General features: G+C 44.2%; 7 protein-coding genes across 7 annotated transcripts; 4 read left to right on the forward strand and 3 right to left on the reverse strand.

The window, feature by feature from the left end:
• Positions 1-1,249: 1,249 nt before the first annotated feature.
• On the forward strand, positions 1,250-2,656 carry JR316_0002506 (Sporulation protein kinase pit1; the record flags this gene model as incomplete). Its single annotated transcript, XM_047888298.1, has 3 exons — positions 1,250-1,391; positions 1,787-2,412; positions 2,471-2,656. 3 exons carry the CDS (start codon positions 1,250-1,252, stop codon positions 2,654-2,656), a joined length of 954 nt encoding a protein of 317 aa, XP_047753221.1.
• A 1,159-nt stretch (positions 2,657-3,815) lies between these two features.
• JR316_0002507 (uncharacterized protein) lies at positions 3,816-5,103 on the reverse strand (the record flags this gene model as incomplete). The annotated part of the gene is made up of 8 exons (XM_047888299.1): positions 3,816-3,964; positions 4,031-4,161; positions 4,222-4,369; positions 4,423-4,476; positions 4,536-4,597; positions 4,647-4,705; positions 4,784-4,956; positions 5,046-5,103. The coding sequence occupies 8 exons, from the start codon at positions 5,101-5,103 to the stop codon at positions 3,816-3,818; spliced, it is 834 nt and encodes a 277-aa protein (XP_047753222.1).
• A 123-nt stretch (positions 5,104-5,226) lies between these two features.
• JR316_0002508 (ABC multidrug transporter mdr2) lies at positions 5,227-8,117 on the reverse strand (the record flags this gene model as incomplete). Its single annotated transcript, XM_047888300.1, has 15 exons — positions 5,227-5,409; positions 5,457-5,603; positions 5,652-5,779; positions 5,830-6,027; positions 6,081-6,172; positions 6,225-6,442; positions 6,495-6,504; positions 6,558-6,654; positions 6,705-6,897; positions 6,947-7,015; positions 7,071-7,147; positions 7,196-7,251; positions 7,309-7,441; positions 7,505-7,613; positions 7,668-8,117. The coding sequence occupies 15 exons, from the start codon at positions 8,115-8,117 to the stop codon at positions 5,227-5,229; spliced, it is 2,160 nt and encodes a 719-aa protein (XP_047753223.1).
• A 545-nt stretch (positions 8,118-8,662) lies between these two features.
• JR316_0002509 (Putative monoglyceride lipase) lies at positions 8,663-10,042 on the forward strand (the record flags this gene model as incomplete). Its single annotated transcript, XM_047888301.1, has 7 exons — positions 8,663-9,028; positions 9,082-9,282; positions 9,346-9,444; positions 9,497-9,547; positions 9,606-9,635; positions 9,694-9,768; positions 9,830-10,042. 7 exons carry the CDS (start codon positions 8,663-8,665, stop codon positions 10,040-10,042), a joined length of 1,035 nt encoding a protein of 344 aa, XP_047753224.1.
• Positions 10,043-10,349: 307 nt separating this feature from the next.
• Positions 10,350-11,402, reverse strand: JR316_0002510 (Clathrin light chain; the record flags this gene model as incomplete). Its single annotated transcript, XM_047888302.1, has 4 exons — positions 10,350-10,563; positions 10,622-10,774; positions 10,832-10,956; positions 11,121-11,402. 4 exons carry the CDS (start codon positions 11,400-11,402, stop codon positions 10,350-10,352), a joined length of 774 nt encoding a protein of 257 aa, XP_047753225.1.
• Positions 11,403-11,945: 543 nt separating this feature from the next.
• Positions 11,946-17,484, forward strand: JR316_0002511 (uncharacterized protein; the record flags this gene model as incomplete). The annotated part of the gene is made up of 5 exons (XM_047888303.1): positions 11,946-12,098; positions 12,153-12,432; positions 12,483-16,570; positions 16,621-17,225; positions 17,250-17,484. 5 exons carry the CDS (start codon positions 11,946-11,948, stop codon positions 17,482-17,484), a joined length of 5,361 nt encoding a protein of 1,786 aa, XP_047753226.1.
• Positions 17,485-18,658: 1,174 nt separating this feature from the next.
• JR316_0002512 (uncharacterized protein) lies at positions 18,659-19,487 on the forward strand (the record flags this gene model as incomplete). The annotated part of the gene is made up of 2 exons (XM_047888304.1): positions 18,659-19,007; positions 19,063-19,487. The coding sequence occupies 2 exons, from the start codon at positions 18,659-18,661 to the stop codon at positions 19,485-19,487; spliced, it is 774 nt and encodes a 257-aa protein (XP_047753227.1).
• Positions 19,488-19,621: the final 134 nt, after the last annotated feature.

Consider the following 19,621-nt stretch of genomic DNA (forward strand, 5'->3'; position numbering starts at 1 on the left):
GACTGGTACTCAAAAGTTAAGGTGGTAGGTTTCAATCAAGTAGTTCCATGACACACGACTTAATTTCTGCACTATCGAATTGCATTTAGGATCCTTCGAATGCTTGATACTCACATGATGTTTTCGAACATAAAGCCCCTTCGGACACGCAAGTACGCAAGTTGTAGATTTTACGAATTACAAATAGTTAATTGGCATGTTTCATTTCTTGACGTCCAGTGACTGACGATCTCTTCGTTAGTCTCCATCATCCTATGGGCTGCTTCCTGTCGTTCTCCCTGTCCGCTTGTCAAATTATACTCTAACTTATTTCATTCGGTTTGTTTTCTGGCTTGAAGCCAAGTCTTGACCAAGGGTTCTTTTGCGCTAGATCTTCATTCACTATTCTTCTTGCCGGAACTCTTATGAGATCAAAGTACTGGGCCCAGAAATGGCTCATCAATTTAACGTCTAGTTTGATTTTATCATTTATCGCAACGTCAATACCCGCCCATTGGCCATCAGTTCGCCCCATGGCAATTCATTTGATGCTATTCCCAAGAGCTCCTACCCGGAATTATCAACAAGTGCCAGCGATAATTCTGGATGGCCAAAGTAACCAACATGCAGACGAAAACTTGACTATCTGGATGACCGAGTTAATTACTGCTCCATAAATCTGCCTGTATGTTTTTCTCATTGGACATCGACGTCTGTTTTATGCTGATGTCTATGCGTGCGTTTGAGTTTATCTCCTCTGTCACTCACATAATATCTCCTTTTCAGATCTTTACGGAGTTGATGAACACATTTTGAAGACAGAAGATCTGACAAGTGCAGGAAAAATGTTATTCAAAGCGTTTCAAACAGGTTCTATTACATCCTGAATCCTCGTGTTGCTATGTCCGGTGCAATGTGATATCTACTCTGTTGTTCAAATCAAAGAAGGATGACGCGTGTTCTACAATTCATCAAACATGGTCCTATTGCGCTTCCAGTTCCGGTGGTTCCGTGATATCATTGGTCTTCGGCTGCGGTCGCCCGGTGTGCTACGAGATCAAACATTCATTCGAAGGTAAATGTATATGCCATGCCCGCGTTTACTATGACGGTCTTATTGAAGCTTCTTTTCTGTCCTGATCTCATTACCGCATCTGGTACTTCGAACTCGGGACTGCAGTGGTTATAAATGCTTCTTGAAGCTTGTTTACGAGTCTCTTCTACTGTTGGATACTGAACTTATTTTGAACAATTAGTGACTCATATTTCCATGTCTGACCCTCTCCTTCCCCCGGGTCTTCCTCTGCCTCCATCAATCCAAGGATCTGGAATACGTGCTGAAGTGCTAGGCTTTCCAAGCCTGTCTAAGCATATTGAAGATCATCTTCCTGGAAATGAAGTACTTGATGAAGGTATGCTATCGTTTCTTTAATTAAATAACTGGTTACATTTTGATTCAATAGACCGCTCTGTACGCATCTATACCATACTCAAAGTTCTTCATCAGAGCCCATGGTCCTCTCTGTACATGTGTAATTGGCATAGTCCATTGCGTCCCAAGGAGGGATCGCCACCTCTAATCGAAATTTTCCGGTTTGGAGAAAACTCTCGGCTCATAGCACTCAAATGCATTGACTGTCCGACATTGTCTTCCTCAAATATTCCCCAAATCAAAGAACTTGACGTCAGCACTATCTTTCTGTAGTTTTAGTGCATCCCTGATGGACCATGTCTGTTTGCTAGGCTCTCCGGAAACTTTCACCTCACAGGAATATTGTCAGCCTCTACGATTACTTTTTCTCTTTAGATCAACGAAAATTATATCTTGCCACCGGTGCAATGGAAGGAAATCTTTATCAATTTATAAAGGCTCGCAAAGGAAGAGCATTAGCAGGTGGTCTCGTGTCTTCCATCCTTTTTCAAACGCTCCTTGGATTAAATCACATCCATTCGAACGGTTATTTCCATCGCGACTTGATACCGGAAAATATTCTTATCACAACCCAGGGTCTGTTTAACTACCTTTCCATACTGACCAATACCACCACAGCTCCTGATGCAGTTGAAGAAAAAGACGTTGTTGTCATTGTCAAAATCAGTGACTTCGGTCTAGCTCGAGAGCTCGGAAGCGAAGGACCCTATACCGAATATGTTACCGTTCGTTGGTATCGCTCACCCGAAGTTTTGCTTCTAAGCCGGAACTACACCAGTGCTATCGACATGTGGGCCTTTGGGGCCATCGCAGCGGAGGTTTTGAACCTCTCTCCCTTGTTTCCTGGAAATAGCATAATCGACCAATGTATGAAAATATGCGAAGTTCTTGGCAGTCCTTCTGACGAAGCGCGATTGGATGAGAACGGTGACCGGCTGGATGGGGGAGCATGGCCCGAAGGCATTCGATTGGCTCAAATCGTTGGTTATCAGTTCCCGGCTGTGAGTGAGAAATCAACTTGTTAAGTTTTATTCTTAGACCTTCTTTTCGTCTCTCTAGATCGTTCCAAGACCTTTCTCTTCATTCTTTGAACCAACGGTCCCAGCCTCTCTTCTCAGCTGCATAAAAAATCTCCTGGAATATGATCCCGGAAAACGTCTGACAAGCCAGGCTTGCCTCTCCCACATATACTTCATTGAAACCTCCAGTCATCGTGAAGTCCCGGCGGACTTGCAGAGACATTGAATGCGACTTTTTTCATTATTTAGTTATATTAATAGGTATCTTCGTCGTTTAGCTGTTCAGTCCATAATTGACTACATTTGATATCGGTAAAAATGTGATAATCGGGTCTGTTGATGTCTAAATCCACCTTTAAATCTAGGAAACTTAACTAAAGGATGTTTCAAGTACAACAAAGATGGGCCAACCTCACGGTATCCTTCCGCAATGCGAAGCACACTAGTATGATCTGATTGCTATGGTATGCCAGTTGTGGCGAAATCCTGATTCAATGAAGTTCTGAGTTACCGTGGATAGCACATCACTACAGCACTACAAACACCTATTCCTATTGACCAAAATTATTAGCACTATGCTTTCATTGCCAGTCTTCAGGAGTTGAAGGAGTTGAAGAGTTATTCTGTGTTATTATTAACTGTCAAATTAATCCATTCTATCTGTAAATTTCGCACAAATGATTCTAATCAATCTTTGACTATGCGGGTTTGTTAAAGGCAATTTTATCACCTAACCTAGTCTCTCCTAGACAGGCAACGATACGTACGGCTTCTTTAACGACGACGACGACGTCATATAATAAAAGAAAGGGCTTAAGAAATGGCTGGATACCCAGTTATTGTTCTGGGATAATTTGGGTCTCGCTGTTGCTTCCTTTACTGCAACATTTCATAGAACCCATCGCCATGAACAAACAGGCCAGGCCTCCCAATAACTGAATATTCTGTCCGGGAGGTCGCTACTGAACAAGACCTTAAGAGAGAATGACAAAGACTTTGAAAAAAAATGTCAATCCAAAGGAGCATAATAGTGTGTGTGAGTGGGCAGGCATCGGTTCGATACCGATTCGAAGGATATTTTTGATAAATGAAATCTAAACATCATTTTTTAGTGCCACTGTGTCGAGTAAAGTATCGTGTTTCTTTTGTAGACATGCAGAATCGCCAGGAGAACATCATCTGAAAAACATAACCGTGTCTTCATTCTGCAGAGGAATAGTCCCAAGTCGTGTATTGGCGGCATGGATATCGTGAATTGTAGATCGATTGGGCACAAATTGGGACGAAAATATTCATTCATCGGGTCAAATAACCGTTGTATGATCTAAAGACAGAATTCCAGACTCTATGCCCCAGGGCGGCGAACCTGAGTATACTTTGATTGATCAGTCATGATAGAAAACATAGGAAGGGACTCGTGTCACCAGCTGGTATCTAACACCACAGAATTGCATGAATCTATTAAGGTTGTGATCTCTAGATGTGGTGGGCTCCGGCAATTCGTATTCATTCATCAGAGCCTTGGTTGTATCTCCTGAACGTGCAATATATTATTAAGAAATCACATCTTTTAGCTCATACCATGACGTATTTAACATACCGTCGAGCTGGAAAAGTTCTTTGAGATCCTTCGGGTATTGTGCACTGACAGTCCCGTCCGCCTTCAGCATAGTAGCAAGAAGGTCATCCGTTTTATTGTGACGCAAATTCCCGTTTGTGCGGCGGCTCTCGCTGCAGTAAAATATTACGACGACTCTTTGAAAACTCCAAAAATACCAAGGAACTACTCACGAATTATGCAAGCGAAGATTCAATTCTTCGAGTTCCTTCTTACTCATTGCAACCTCGTCTTGAAGCTCCTGAGGAATATGCGCCTTGAGACACTCCGCGACTTGCTCTCTAACCAATTCGTCTATCTGATTTGTGATCTCTTGCTCCACTATTAAAATGTCAATTTGGAAATTGCGGGGCTCCAAGCAAAATCAAAAAAACCCTTTTCTCGCATGGTTTCTTGGACTTGACGGTCCAGAATCTCGTCCAGAATGTCTGAAATAAAATACGAATGATCAGGAAATACCGCTTATCAAGAAAAGGAATCTATGCACTCTGAATTTCGATGAGACCTTCCTTATGCTTTAGGTCTTGTCCACGAATTTGTTCGCGAAGTCTGCTCTTTTTATAAGCAAGGCATTCACAGAGATTTACTGTACACAGACTCTGATATCTCTTGCTTGGTTCCAGGCTCCCCCAAGAGCGCTATTTGCATAGTCTGGTTCTGTAAAGCATCTATAGCAGCCTGAAAGGATCTTGGCGTCATGTTCCCAAGCAGTGAGCTTTAGCTAAAAATACCCACCGTTAGGTTTCCTAAAGGCTCTTTAATCTGGTTGATATAGACGCTCGATTTCTCAACACCGACATCATTGTTGATGGAAATGGGGCTAAGAGACGAGGTAACTGTGTTCTCTGCGGTACTTGAAGTAGGATGTTCCATGACGGGGACGTTGTATCCAGGGAGGACGGTTGAGCCTTAATAAATGAGCAAAAGGATGATGTCACCCTGCCCCAAAAACATGCGGTGTCCAACTCTCGTCCATGATGCCGTGCATGAGGCATACTCGTGACCGCCTCCGAGGACAAGGTGTTCCCAAACTGTTCCGTGGGTAGATCGTTCATTTGATGAGGTGTATCTAATATGCTACTAAATGTAAATAAATATCGAGGTGATGTAAGTTCGCTACAAGTGTGGAGTGGAGGGCAATATCTATTTATTATGAATTACACGTACGTGCCTGAGCGTCATGATGAAGCCGACCGAGTTTTTTCGGACACTGAAGATCCACCTTCCTCTTCTGTGATTTCCAAATCATCGTCTTCATCTTGCTCTGTTTCTATTTCTTCTCCGAGGTAGAGCTTCTCTCCTGCAGCAGCATTGAGCTGAGCCGCCATGAGAACTCGGAAACGTGAATCCTTTCGACCGACCTGACGCAGGTGAGAACAAAACACGATCGAATAGAAAGCACACATACTAATTCGCGATATGTTCCGGACTCGGTGATACGCCCACCTTCTAAAACAACAATGCGTTCTGCCCGAGCAATCGTTGACAACCGATGAGCAACAAAAAGTACCGTAGTTTGACGTGAACGCAGGATCTTATCGACAGCGTCGTTTACCTGTGGTGATATAAATAACATTCGCACTGACGTCATAGATCCACTTACCCTGCGCTCGGAGGTTGCATCCAGTGAGCTAGTGGCTTCATCGAGAGCCAGTATAACTGGTTTCTTTAAAAGTGCACGGGCTATGGCAAGGCGTTGACGCTGACCCCCACTGAGACTGAGTCGTCCAACTAACGTGTGTTAAATGGTTTCCAACGACATATCGATGTCAAAAGCTCACTTTCAGTGTCGAATCCGTTAGGCATACCCCATACGAACTCGCAATTGGCCTCTCGTGCTGCATGTTCAATATCTTCACGGGTCGCCCCTGGATTCCCAAAGGCGATATTAGACGCTATTGTTCCAGTAAACAAAACCGGATCTTGAGGAACAACGCCAATGATTGATCGCCATGAAGTTGTTGAAAAATCACGGATGTCTGAATGAAGTGAAAGGTCAAGAAGAACGACAGAAATTAGGAGGCAAGCAAACCTTTTCCATCGCAAGTAATCTTTCCCTGGACTGGATCATAATAGCGGAGAAGGAGTGAATGAATAGATGACTTTCCACCACCACTCTCGCCGCTACAAAGTGACGTTACTTTCTGCATAATAGACAGAAAATAAACGGACATACACAATAGCAACACTTTCTCCGGCTTTCAGCTCCAAGTTAAAATCTTTCAAGATCTCAATGCCTCGACGGCTGGGATATTCGAAATGCACACGTTCGAACTTGATGGTTTCGAATTGGTTGCCCGGAACTTCTTCGCCCGTACCGTACGGTATTTCTGGTTTCCTGTCAAGAACTTCGAAGACACGCACACCTGCACCAACTCCACGCATAATAGAGGACTTTTTTGGCATGTAAATTTCCGTGTATTCAATTTTAGAAAACCAGACTCACGAAGAAGGTGCTGTGGACAAATTGATTAATTTATTATACGTAGAATGGAGGTCAGTTACCTACGTAAGCATCTGTAAGCCACTTCCCACATAAACTGTATAAAGTAAGAGACTTGTTAAATCGCCCATAGATATATCTCCATGAGAGACCAGTGTGCCACCTAGATAGCAAAATGAGCATGTTTTATATGTGGAACCAGTGATGGCTGACCATAGGAAAGAAGGGCCAAGAGAGTGATGTTGCCACTCCATCCGGTGCTTCCAAAGAATATACCACTAGCAATGGCTTCTTTTCTGGCAAGTGCCAGCACTTTCAGAATTTTTTGGTGGAACTTTTCTTCTTCTTGTGGTATAGCGTTATACGATTGAACTGTGCGCAAAGCAGTAAGAGATTCTGAGGCAATCTTAAGGATGTCAGTTCGATTGAACAGAGTGGATGAGTAATATAACCACCTTGGTCATTTCACCCATCGCTTCTTGTGTTTTATTGGAGAGTTGTTTTAGATAGCGACCGTAAAATACCTAAGAATAATGCTTTAAAACAATTCGTCTCTCTCAAAATTAAGGAGACACCTACAGCTCCCAAAGACACCGGTGGAACGACAGCCAACATCAACATCGTCAACTTCGGTGAAACATAAATCATTGCACCCACTATTCCAGAGTTTAGAAAAGTTAAGTAAAGTTTCAAGATAGACGTACATCCAACTGTTGACATCACAATGGCACGGAGACCATCAGATAAGTTTTGGGTGACGCTGGGATGATATATGCAGTCAATGTAAGATGCAAAGATTAATTGAAGGCGGTTTCACCTTTCACCAACAATGCTTGTGTCTGTGGTTAATCGACTGAGAACATCACCTTCACCTCTTTCGACAAATTCTACCTCTTGTCTAAGGGCTGCGGCATATGTTCGTTCGCGAAGACGGCCGACGATTCTCTGACCTAATATAATAATTATTAATATATTGTAACCATAGCTTAGAAAGTATATGAAAGCATCAATACCCGATAGTCGCATGAGAATAGCACGACCAGCATTTGCAGTGGCACCCAATGTAAACAATAGCATGAGACCACCAGACGCTTGCCAAACAGACAAGCCAAATGGAATTTGCTGGAAAGATATATCTGAGCGACATGTCATTTTCGGAGAAGAGAAGTTACTTACTGGGTTTGTGGTAGAGAAGAAATCAATAAGTTTGCCAATAGTAAATGGGACACTCATCGAAACAGCCGAAGAGACCAAGAGTAAACCAATGGCCATTGTCAATGGTTTCCATTCTGGTTTCGCCAAAGACATAATTTTACCGAAAGAAGAAGATCCATTTGCATCCTTTGAGGTCAAAGATGAGGGAATAAAGCGTGAGAGGAGCGACCGTTTGGGGAGCAGTTCGGGAGGTCGAGGCGTCGGAGGCGTCGCTTTTGTTGAATTAAACCTTCGGAGGGGTGATCTAGTAATATAAGAGGCATTAATGTCTCTAAAAACCCAATTCCGGATGCTGAACGCGACTTGAACATGGTATTTCTGTGTACTGTCCAACGGCGAATTCGAACCCTTCAAGTTGATGAAAATGGATACTGGAGGTCGTTGGCACGACCTGGCCCAGAGACCCAGCATCCTTAGTGTATTCCACGTTTAAACGAATCCAAATGGCAGTCTTTGAGGCACTGCTGCCTGAGAGTGCGCGTTGTGAAAGCTGAGTTGAAGCCGTGTAAGTCCAAGGGTATTTGCTTGCGAAAGACTGTCGGCGAACGGACTCGGGATAACTTCTCGGTTAACAAGCACGTGGTTCTGGAAGATCTAATCTTATCTGCTATGTTAAATAATCAGTCCTGTTGAACTGACCATCACTCAGACATCTACAGACAAACATTTCAGGCCCTTTTTTTGCCCGTGCTGCATAATTTAATTCTACCCCAACGCAGTTACATGACCGTAATCCGTATAAGCAGAATAAAATCAACGTAATTACCATCAAAATAGCCAAGGTGTAGATCAAAGTTTAAAATAGCACAGCATTGCTTCTTCTTTGCCATTAATTTGGAATGTTCGTCCGCCTTTGGCAAGAGCCTATTTCACAACTCCTCCGCAGTCCACTCAAGCTATTTCCTTCGAAGTCTCTATATACCCCGTTTCTACCTCGGTTTAGTAGCTCTGGTAATATGTCAACTGAAGCTTTCACCGAGTCATGGCTTGAAGGGCCTAAAGCTACTCAATTCTATACGCGAACATACCCGGCATCTACTTCTCCACCTAAAGCTGTCGTCGTATTCGTCCATGGCTTTGCAGAACATATTGGGCGTTATTCTCATTTCCATCCGATTCTCGCATCTCGTGGAATATCGGTTTTTGCCTATGATCAACGTGGTTTTGGATTAACGGGGCAGGATACGACTGGAAAGAAAAGCAAGTCAAGTGCTTATGGCAAGACATCCTGGAAAGAACAAATGTTGGACATCGACTGGGCATTGGGACATGTTAAGACCTCTTTTAAGGGTGTGCCTATATTTCTGATGGGCCATTCTATGGTATGCCGCTTTTCTCTGCCATAGATGTCTTCTCTTATTCCACCTGCATATAGGGAGGCGGAGAGGTTTTGGGATTCTGTGCTCAAGGCGAGAATGGCCCCTATAAATCAACCTTGAGCTCCCTCTCCGGTGTCATATCGACTAGCCCACTCATTTTGACTACGACACCGGCACCCAAATTTCAACTGTGGATCGGTAGCAAATTGAGCGCAATTTTACCATCTACTCTGATACCTGTTGGAGTGAAAGCTGAGGTTTGTGATTACCCATCACCATCATAATATTCATCTTTCTGATGGACCTCTTGTCTTGATTAGCAACTGTCGCACGACCCAGAAGTCAACGGCGCATACCTGAAAGACCCCTTGGTAAAACAATCTGGATCTCTCAAAGGAGTCAGCGACATGCTTGCCAACGTATGTATTTAAATTTTAGTATTGCGCATACCGTATTGAATGAGGATTTTAGGGGGAAAAATTACTGTCAAGTGATTATGCAAATTGGCCAAAGTATCTTCCTGTACGTTTATGTCATCTTTTACCAAACTGTAGAACGCAAATTTTCACATTCTTTTTAGGTGCTCATTTTGCACGGCACTGAGGATAAGGTAAGATCTCTCAGTTGTTTCTTGTTCTAACACATATTAAAATAGGTACTATCTGTAGGTAACCTCTCACAAGGCATCAAAGGAATTGCAATCGAAACTTCCTGCAGATTTCAAGGAACTGTCTCTCTACGAGGTGATTTATGGTCGTCTATTCATAATATGTGCGTGCATGTTAACAGGTTTTCTAAAACTAGGGAGGGTTTCACGAACTTCAAAATGAACCTGATGGCGTCAAGGAGAAGTTAGCTGATGAAATTATTGCCTTCATCGAAAAGCATTTATCAACGTCTGCAACATATGTTGTGCAGACTGAAATGGTGCCCGTAGAGTCATCAACTGAGCCAACAATACCAACAGAGGCCTCAGTGGAACCCACTGGAGTCAGTCCAGCCAGGGCAAAGATGTAATTTTTGCCTGAGGCTCTTGATGCTATTTCTATTTGTCCATTTTTTCTAAATTGATGAGTGTCCATGAGGACATTGCTCTGAATACTATTACTAATTATCATGTAACATTCCCAATAATCTCATCTCTGCCATTGTTCATCGGATTATATGAATACTGAAAGTTGCATCGAGGGCATGAATTAAGTGGAAACCAAAACGATTTGGGTAATGGTAAGCAGGGTCCAGTGTAACAGTTACACAAGAGCCAAAACTGCCCGTGTTGACGTGCCAAACAAAAAGTAGACGGTGCAAGGTAATTATCCACCATTTAGTAGCCTGCTGCTCCAGGCGCGGCATCTCCCTCACGCTTGAGTCTGAGTAAGACTTCCTTGAACCTCGAGAGATCAGTCGTGCCTGCCCCTGTGCGAGCAATAGTCTTGCTCTGAGAGTTCTGCAGCTCAACCAAATTGCAGATGCGATCCCAGGTCGTCCCGGAAGCTAGAGATGAGCGAAGTTCTTCGAGGTACTCTGATTCAGAGTTTCTATAGGGGAAATATGAGCCATTTAGGGGCCTTATTTGCTGGAATTGATGCTACGTACTTGTTGTCACGGATGCTCCTCTCCTTTTTCTTAGCATAGTTCTCGTAGAACTCTTCGATAGCGCGTTCAGCTTTGTCTATTGTTTCCTCCCGACGAATTTTCGATGCTTCATCGCGAGCGTTAATCTCTTTCTGCTGCTTTTCGCGCCAATCTCTGATGACGCGTCAACTCATTAGCAATAATAGTTTATTGAATAAAGAATAACCCCACTTGATGACCTGAGGCTCATCCTCAATGGTCTGGCTCAGAATGGGAGTAGATGAAAACGCAGAAGGTTGGGGTTGAGGAGCAAATGTAGGGGTAAACGACGTTTGCTGCGGAGGTACATAGTGTTGCTATGAGATCCAGAAAGAAGACGTATTAGCGATTGCGCTGAACAATATTGAAGTATTGCAATAGAAAACTTTGGAAAAACACGACACCCGCCTCAGGTTCACCGAAAAAGGATAAGCAGCTCTCTTCTCCGTTGTTAAGGCTAGAAACCAAACAGAAAGCTCACCTGTGGGACATCAATATCAGGGAAGTCACTCTCGAACTTGTCAATCTCATCATCTCCGGTGACTCTCACTGCAGAGTCTCTCTGGTCAAACCCAGTTCCATCGAATTCGTCGAATGCGAAGCCACTATTTGACCTTCCTGCAGCCGGGGGTGCACTTGGGATGTCGGTATCACCATCGAGAGAGATGTCAGGGAATGCTGATGCGGCACGTTCAAAGTCAATTTCATCGCTATTATTTGACTGGAAAGAGGAAGAGAAGTCGCCGCCCAGTAAGTCGCTCATGGTAGACGTTGCACTGAGCTGTTTTGTTTGCTGTGGTCGTTGTTGAAAGTGGTTACTTCAATTCAAGGTGCAACAGCGGTACATCAAATCGTGAGACAAAACTCCCATCTCGGGATCCATTAACTTGGCCCTGGCACATTTTGCGATGAGTCGACTTGTTTCTTGTTATCGACACTCTTTGTCTTTCTTTTTTCTCTATTTTCCATTCATGACTCTACCCGATCTTCTAAGGAAAAAAGAAAACATCTACGGAAAGCATTGAAGAATAATTTTCAAACATTTTCTGGTATCAACCGCGATATCAACCCTGCCAACGATGCTCTCCTCAAGACAGCTCATCAGAGTTATTATTGAACTGTAATATGTAAGGCACCATTTCCGAATGACATGGATCCCTTGTGAGAGTCCCGCAGCTCATACCAATTGTCCTCATAATCGGGGCACTTGTAAACACAATACTACCCGACCGCTCTTCGATCTATCTCAACATCTACCACCAAGGACTTCACAACTTTCATAGATCCGCCGCATTACAAAGGAGAGATGGCAAATAACGATTCGAATCAAGAAATTCTTGAGCAAGACAAAGGTTCGGAATCACAACAAAAGTCACGACTTATGAAGGAGCCCCATTCAGCGCCCAACTCAATGAACGCAAGCAATAACATCTCCGTTCGGAGCAGCGATTTATCCACAGTAACTAGGTGACATTGCTTTGTACTCTAAACAGCGTTGCTCATTTGTTACTAGGCTCAAGGTGTCTCAGAAATCTCAAAGATTGATGAAGAAGCCAGAATCTACGCGGAGAAGGCTCGCTCATTAATGCAGAATTGTCTAGCACAAGCGGCGTTCAAAGATCTCGACCATGCTATTCACCTGCTGCGTCAAGTTATCAAGGATCAACCATTCCGCGTTAATGCTTTGGAAACTCTTGCCCACGCATTGTGCATTAGATGTGCATACAAAAGTCAACCAATCGACCTACAAGAGTCACTAGATTTATATCTGAAAGTAAATCACAACCCTCCAGGTCTGTTTTTGAGTACACGTCCAAACACATAATAGTTAATTGTGTAACAGCTGAAGACCCTACGCCCCTTGTTGATGTTAACCACGAGTATACTGACACCCTTGTGGAAATTGCCATAAAATCGCTATCAAATTTCACTTCGTCAATCTCTTCTAATTCTCTGGACATCATTTACTCATATCTACAAACATCGCTCGCCGTTCTACGCCCTCGAGAATTTCCGGAGCATTTATGGGCATTGCATCACCTTGCTCTGGCTGTTTATTCGCGGTTTCAACAGTCGAAATCGATTGACGACCTGGACAATGTTATACTATGCCTACAAAGAGGCTTCCGATGTGAAAACGGAAATCCTGAGCATCCAAGGATGCGTCAACTGCTTGGCATTGTGATGATAGAACGATATGCTTCCTTGGGCGATCCGTCAGACCTCGAGAAAGCTTCCAATCTGCTCAAAAACGATAGCGATATTACCAGTGTCGTTTTTGTAGTAGATAATCCGCCTAAAGAAGTCGAGACCTTCCACAATCTACTCAAGCGCATCAAAGATGCTACTTTGCCCGACTATGACCAAGCTATTCATGACCTCCGTCAGACCATTTTACGAATGCCGGTGGACCATGATGATTTTCCAATCAGTCTAATCAGCCTAGCTGCCCTTCTAATCTCACAATCTAAAGGCGGCAGCGTTGGTCATTATATAGATCAAGCAATAATACTGAACAAACGAGCTCTTCCTCTCCTGCCTGCCGAACACAATAGTCGTTCCAGCGTCATCCTAAACCTCGTAGTCGCGCTCCAAATACGTTCGGAACAAAAGCGTCAGAGACACGACCTCGACTATGCGATTCTGCTGCTCAAAAATTCCCTTGCATGCATCGGAACATCACAGCTTGACCAACCACGCTTCTTTCATAGCTTGGCTGTGTCGCTTGAGATGCTATTCGAACACACCGATGAGTTGGCTTGCCTTGATGAAGCCATTGTTGCATACAGACAGGCTATTCAATGCCTCGATCAGTCTGACGAGAAACGACCGACCTTCGTGAATGATCTCGCAACTGCACTTCAGACTCGTTTCCGTCAAGTTGGCGAAAGAGGTGACATGGAAGAAGTCGTTTTATTGCGTCAAGAAAGCATCGAGCTTCTACCTCACTTTCCTTTTGATCCCGATCGGCTGGCCCTCCTTGTGCGTCTGGTAGCAGCACTTCAAACACTTTTTCGACAAACAAGAAAATTAGAAGATCTTGACAAAGTTATATCTAATTTGAGGTCAATAATTGATTACCTGCCCGCCTTTCACGAAATGCGGGGTGAAGTCACTTTTCATCTCGCCGATAGTCTGGCTTCCCGATATCAGATGACACAACAACAAGAGGACCTCGAGGAAGAAATTCTGAATCATAGAAAGTTTCTTCGACTTAGTGGAGCAGACGATCCTAATATACCCAAGTGTTTGAATAATCTTGGATGTGCACTCTCTAGCCGCTTTCATCTATCGAACCAAAAGAAAGACCTTGATGAGGCCATTTATTCTCATAGAAAAGCCCTGAAGCATTGCCCCCCCTTGCATCCTGATCGACTCTCCTCGCTTATTAATCTTGCTAACTCGCTTGAACGGCGATTTCAACATTCAGGCCAGCGTGCAGACCTCGACGAAGCGATATCACTGAATAGGATAGCAGAAAGTGTTGAAAATGCTCCTCAATCCACAAGAGCGACGGTTTTGAACAACCTTGCAAATGCATTGGAGACTCTGTTCGCACAAACAGGCCACATGGAAGATTTGAATCAATCAATCATGCTTCACAGAAAGGCACTTGAATTACGACCCAAGTCAGATCCCGACCATGCATCCTCTCTTAATAACCTAGGGCACGTCCTACACACGCGATTCAAGCATAATGGCCAGATCACTGATCTCGACGCCGCTATTCAAATCCAAAAAGATTCACTTGAATTGCACCCTCCAACGCATCCAAACCGACCCTATTCACTGGATAACCTTGCGACCGCATTAACGGAACGTTTCCAGAACACGGGCATTTCAACTGATCTTGAGGAGGCAGTATTGCTCCATCGAGAAGCCCTCAAACTTCGAACCACTTCTCAATTTGACAGGTCGCTATCCCTGAACAATCTTGCCTACACCCTTCAAGCACGTTTCGAGGTGACATCGGAACAAGAGAATCTCGAGGAGGCTATTGCGTTACACAAAGCTGCCCTGGAACTTCGCAGCGGCAACCATCCTAGCCGCCATATGTCACTGAACAATCTCGCAAATGCTCTCATGACGCTATTTGACCAAGTTGGTCGGTTAGATGACCTTAATGAAGCAATTGAACTGCATAAACAGGCCCTTGAGCGTAGGGCAGCGCCACATCCCGATAGAGCTTCTTCCCTCATGAATCTTGCTGGAGCGCTTGGTACACATTTTACACAAACGGGCCAACGTCGCAGTCTCGATGAAGCAATAATATGTTACAGGGAAGCTCTGCTAATTTTCCCTAAATCACACCCTTTACGACCCATGTGTCTGAACAACCTGGCCAATAGACTCATCAGCTCTCGAAGTAGCGAAATTTTTGGTCAGCAAGATAACATTGTCGAAGAAGTTATTTCACTAGTCGCCGAAGCTCTTAAATTGCGGTCTCCACCTCATCCGGACTGGTCTTTATCTGTCTTCCATCTCTCAGGTCTGCTTGAAGCTCAAGGTGAAAATCTACCCACAGTAGATCAATATAACCTCCTTAACAAATCGGTCATTCTTTGCAAAAGCGCAATCGACTTACTTCCTGACCAGCACGTACATCGACAAGCCTATGTCGGAAGGCTGGCAGGTTTACTGAATGCTCGATTCAAGATTTCAAGGCAAATAGAAGACATCGATAAAGCCATTTTGTTACAACGGCAGGAACTCCTTTCACAGGGACCATCTCATCCTGACCGAGTCATTTTCCTTACAAACCTCGCTGGCGCACTTCAAGCCAGATTTTACTATGGGGCAGACCATAATGCAAGTGACTTTCAAGAAAGTGTGGCTTTGAATAGACAAGCCCTCGATATTTATCCTTTCCAACATCCTGGTCGCTTCACGTGCTGGGCAAATCTAGGAAAGGTTTTTCATCAAGCTTATACAATATTGGGGAATCCTCTTCACCTGGAAGAATCTCTGAGTTCGTTCGCTTTAGCTATGGAGTGTCCATCTAGAAGACCAACTTCCTCATTTGACACGGCAACCTTGTGGTCTGAGATTGCTGATAAATCTCACCATGATTCTGCCTTGATGGCATACAGCATGGCCCTGAGGTGTTTGACGGAAATGGCTTCTTTTAGTTTGGACGTTTTCAAACGACAAAATATTCTCCGTTCGGTCAGCGATGGACTGGCAAGAAAAGCTGCGCAATCAGCAATCTCCCGTGCACATCTGGATCAAGCAGTCATGCTTTTAGAGGAAGGACGTGGTGTTTTTTGGTCGCAAATACTCCGACTTCGTTCACCTTTGGACAAGCTTCAAATCAAGGCTCCAGAGCTTGCGGATAAGCTAAAGACTGTTGCTTCCGAGTTGGAGCGTGGGTCATATCGGAGCAATGTAAACATCCCCGATTTTGAATCGAAGATATCGCTAGAAAGGGAAGCATCCCGTTTCAGACGGTTGGATGAAGACTGGCGCAATTGCGTGGAGCAAGCACGAAACTTGGAAGGTTTTGAAGATTTTCTGAAAACTCCTGGATTAGCGTCCCTGAAGGCCGCAGCGTTGAATACCCCTATTGTATTTCTTCTCCCAAATGAACAACACAGTGATTGCCTAATTTTGACATCTTCTGGGATCCACCATTTGTCGCTAAAGGACGTATCCTTGAAAATTTTGCGCAACCTTGTTGACCTGGTTGACTACAATGCCATGCGGACTACAGCTTCACGTAGTCTATCGAATCAAACAGGCGTTGAAACAAGCGTTGAAGAGGTTTTGAATACTGTAGCAGAAGAGCTTGACATTACACGAGATAGATCGGCGGGGGCATTCAGTCGGAGACCGCGGCGGACCAGACCCTCCCCGAATGCAATCTTTGCATATGTTTTAAAGATTTTGTGGTTTGATGTTGTCAAACCTGTCATTGACTTTCTCGGATTTCAGGTGTGTACGCAAGCTAATCGCTGTGAGACAAGATTTGACAATTATCACAGAAATCCGATGTCGATGATCTGCCAATCTTGCAATGGTGTCCGACTGGGATATTTACTTTTCTGCCTCTTCATGCAGCTGGTTGCTACAACATCGACGGTACATCAAATGAATGTGCTTCGGATTTTATCATTTCTTCCTATACACCTACCGCTACACTATTGTTACCACAGGAAGAACCCCCTTTGTCAAACCAGCCGTTTAAGATGTTGGCCGTTATCGATGACGGTCTTCCTTTTGCCCGAGAGGAGTTGGCTAAAATCAGATCCCAGACATCATCTGATCCGGAATCCATGGTTGAGTTGGGTGTTGCGAATAAACCAGCTACCATCGAAACAATTTGTTCAATTCTTCAGACAGCCTCAATAGCCCACTTTGCTTGCCATGGTATACAAGACCAATCTAGTCCTCTAGATAGTGCTTTGCTGGTCGGCGATGGAAGGCTATCTCTCTCTAAAGTCATGCAATTCCAACCCCAAAACGTTTCAATCGCCTTTTTATGTGCCTGTGAGACGGGTATGGGCGACTCGATAATACCTGACGAAGCAATGAGCCTTGGTGCCTCATTGCTTTTCTCTGGATACCGAAGTGTTGTTGCAACGATGTGGTAAGCTTTTACTTTTCCTAAAAGTATAATGAACCTTAAAGGGCATGCACTCTTCAGGAAAATGACAGATGAAGATGGGCCTGTAATCTCAGAAGCCTTTTACGAATACCTTTTTAGAGGTGCAGATGGAGCGAGAGCTTCTCGTCCTAATATACGGAAGTCTGCTAGGGCTCTTCATACCGCTGCACTCAAGTTGCGTCTGAGTGGAGTCGAATTCCGTCGTTGGGTACCCTTTATTCATCTAGGCAAAGGTGACTAGATGTCCAACTTCAGTTCTCTAACACCGGAATTTGCAGTGTTTGTATAGTTAATGTTGACTTGGTGTAGTAATTGTGCGTCCATTTCACTGCATTTGCTAATTATCTTGAAATCAACTTGTTAGGACCTCTGCGCCTATTTCTTCTTTATTTCTTTGGCTCGTCGACGATTCTCGCAATGTCCGTTTTTCATGTTTCCACGTTTTTCCTTTCCTCTGGGGATATGATTTAGTGTCGTATACAAGGCGCTTGAGAAGATGATGATCTTGTTGTTTCTCTTTTTCCTTTCGCCGTATTTCTGTTGTATGGTCTTTTCGGACGGATAAATTTTGATATGACAACTTTAGTTGCCAACCTTTTTCATTAATGTTGAATGCTTTGATAGGTCCAGGACGACTCAGCCACTTGAAAATCATCAAACGAGACTCACTGGCTTCTATCCAGTAGCCAGCAAGCAGAGGCTTTGCCTATCGACAGAGCTTGAGGATTACAGGCTGCAGCAAATGTATTTGGTTTTGGCATCGAATTCATTTATTGTCAATGACCGAGGGAGCGCCGAGACAAGGAACGTTTAAGCCACTGTTGCATCGTTGAGAGATCTGATGGGGGCGAGATGTGGAGGGAATATCGGTTTGTTGGACGAATTAAGAACGAGATGGTGGCGATAGGGAAGAAAGATCGATCGATAGGAGAGCCGGGTTTATATACGACAAAATTCCAGTATGGCTCTATTTGGACTCAGGTTCGATTTCAACGTGCGATTAGAATGAGGTCCGGTGACAATCCGGACGTCATCCGCTATTGTCAGCGAAAAGAACAAGGCCAGCAGCATTCCCTCGTGCCAGTGATTTCATGGAAAAGCACATAGATCGGGATTAGCCTATGATGTCGGTTGAAGTTATGTGTGGAATCAGTGTGGACGATTGACTCTTTAATCGAATTATTTGTGGAGGGTAACTGTGTGGTCCAACTTCATCACATATACGCAGAATACTGCATGACCACCCAGCTGCTTAAATTTGGCTCAAAATACAAATTGAATACGACTGAAAGTTCCTTGCCTCAGGATGAAAATAACCAGAAATAACACGTGTTGCCACTTCCTATTCGGGCTATGTCAATACCTTTTCTGGCCTTTCCGGTCCAGTTCAGTTCTAGGTGTTAATACCATACATAATGGATCCCTTTGCCTCATATCTACGCCGCTCTGCGGAGGGGACCAAAAGACCTCGCAGCTCAGATAGATCTGCCTTGGGATCTCTTCCGCAGGGTTGGGTGAATACTCAATCCAACCAAGACAGTCCCCAGCATGATTCGCCTCTCCATGCGTCGGCTGAAGCATTGCTGCTTCTCAATAACCCCCATTTTCATCACGAGAAATCTGCTGAGCCATATTTATTCTCAGAGGAGAAAGAAAACGCGAACAATCAATTTGGCGGGATACCCATAACAGCACCAGTGCCCCTCTCCTATGCTGTCAGAGGGAAAGCAGCGTTGAGATCTATATTATCGATAGGAGAAGATGGTACGTTACTCTGCGCAAGCCGGCTTTCAAATATGGATGATCATTGGCATTGCAGACGATGAGGACGGCATTAACGGGGATTCAGTCCCGCAAATGTTAAACGATTCGGTCCCAAGCTCTTTCCCGCACATCGAGATCACAGCCCCGACTCCAAGTCCAATTCTTCCTATTGTACCTCTTTTTAATATTCCTGAAGACACAGCTCTTATAAGGAACCAACCATGGCCAGAAGTGATAGGAGGACCGGCTACGCGACCTTTCGTCCGCTCCATCTCTCCATCAACACTAATGGCTTTGTCTGAACCCTGTTTATTGGCGTGGTGTTTTGACCCGAACCTCGATTTCAGCGCCAATCCGGCAGAAAATTCCGTCGGTGTGCAGCAGGTTTACAATTATCCGATTGCTGAAGCGGTGTATGAGGTACCTATAAGCACGGATTGCATGATTCCTGCGACACCAAGAAATGTTTGGGGGTATTAATTTTCATTACGCGCATGGATCGTGACTGCTAAGCGGGTGCGACTACATATATGCGCGTCACTCCACTACTTCCCGTATTCCACTGTCTCTACAAGAATGACAAAAATGTTTGCTTCAATGATCAAAAGGCTTGC

The sequence above is a fragment of the Psilocybe cubensis genome, chromosome 2 (assembly GCF_017499595.1).
Source record: "Psilocybe cubensis strain MGC-MH-2018 chromosome 2, whole genome shotgun sequence".
Classification (NCBI taxonomy): Eukaryota; Fungi; Basidiomycota; class Agaricomycetes; order Agaricales; family Agrocybaceae; genus Psilocybe; species Psilocybe cubensis.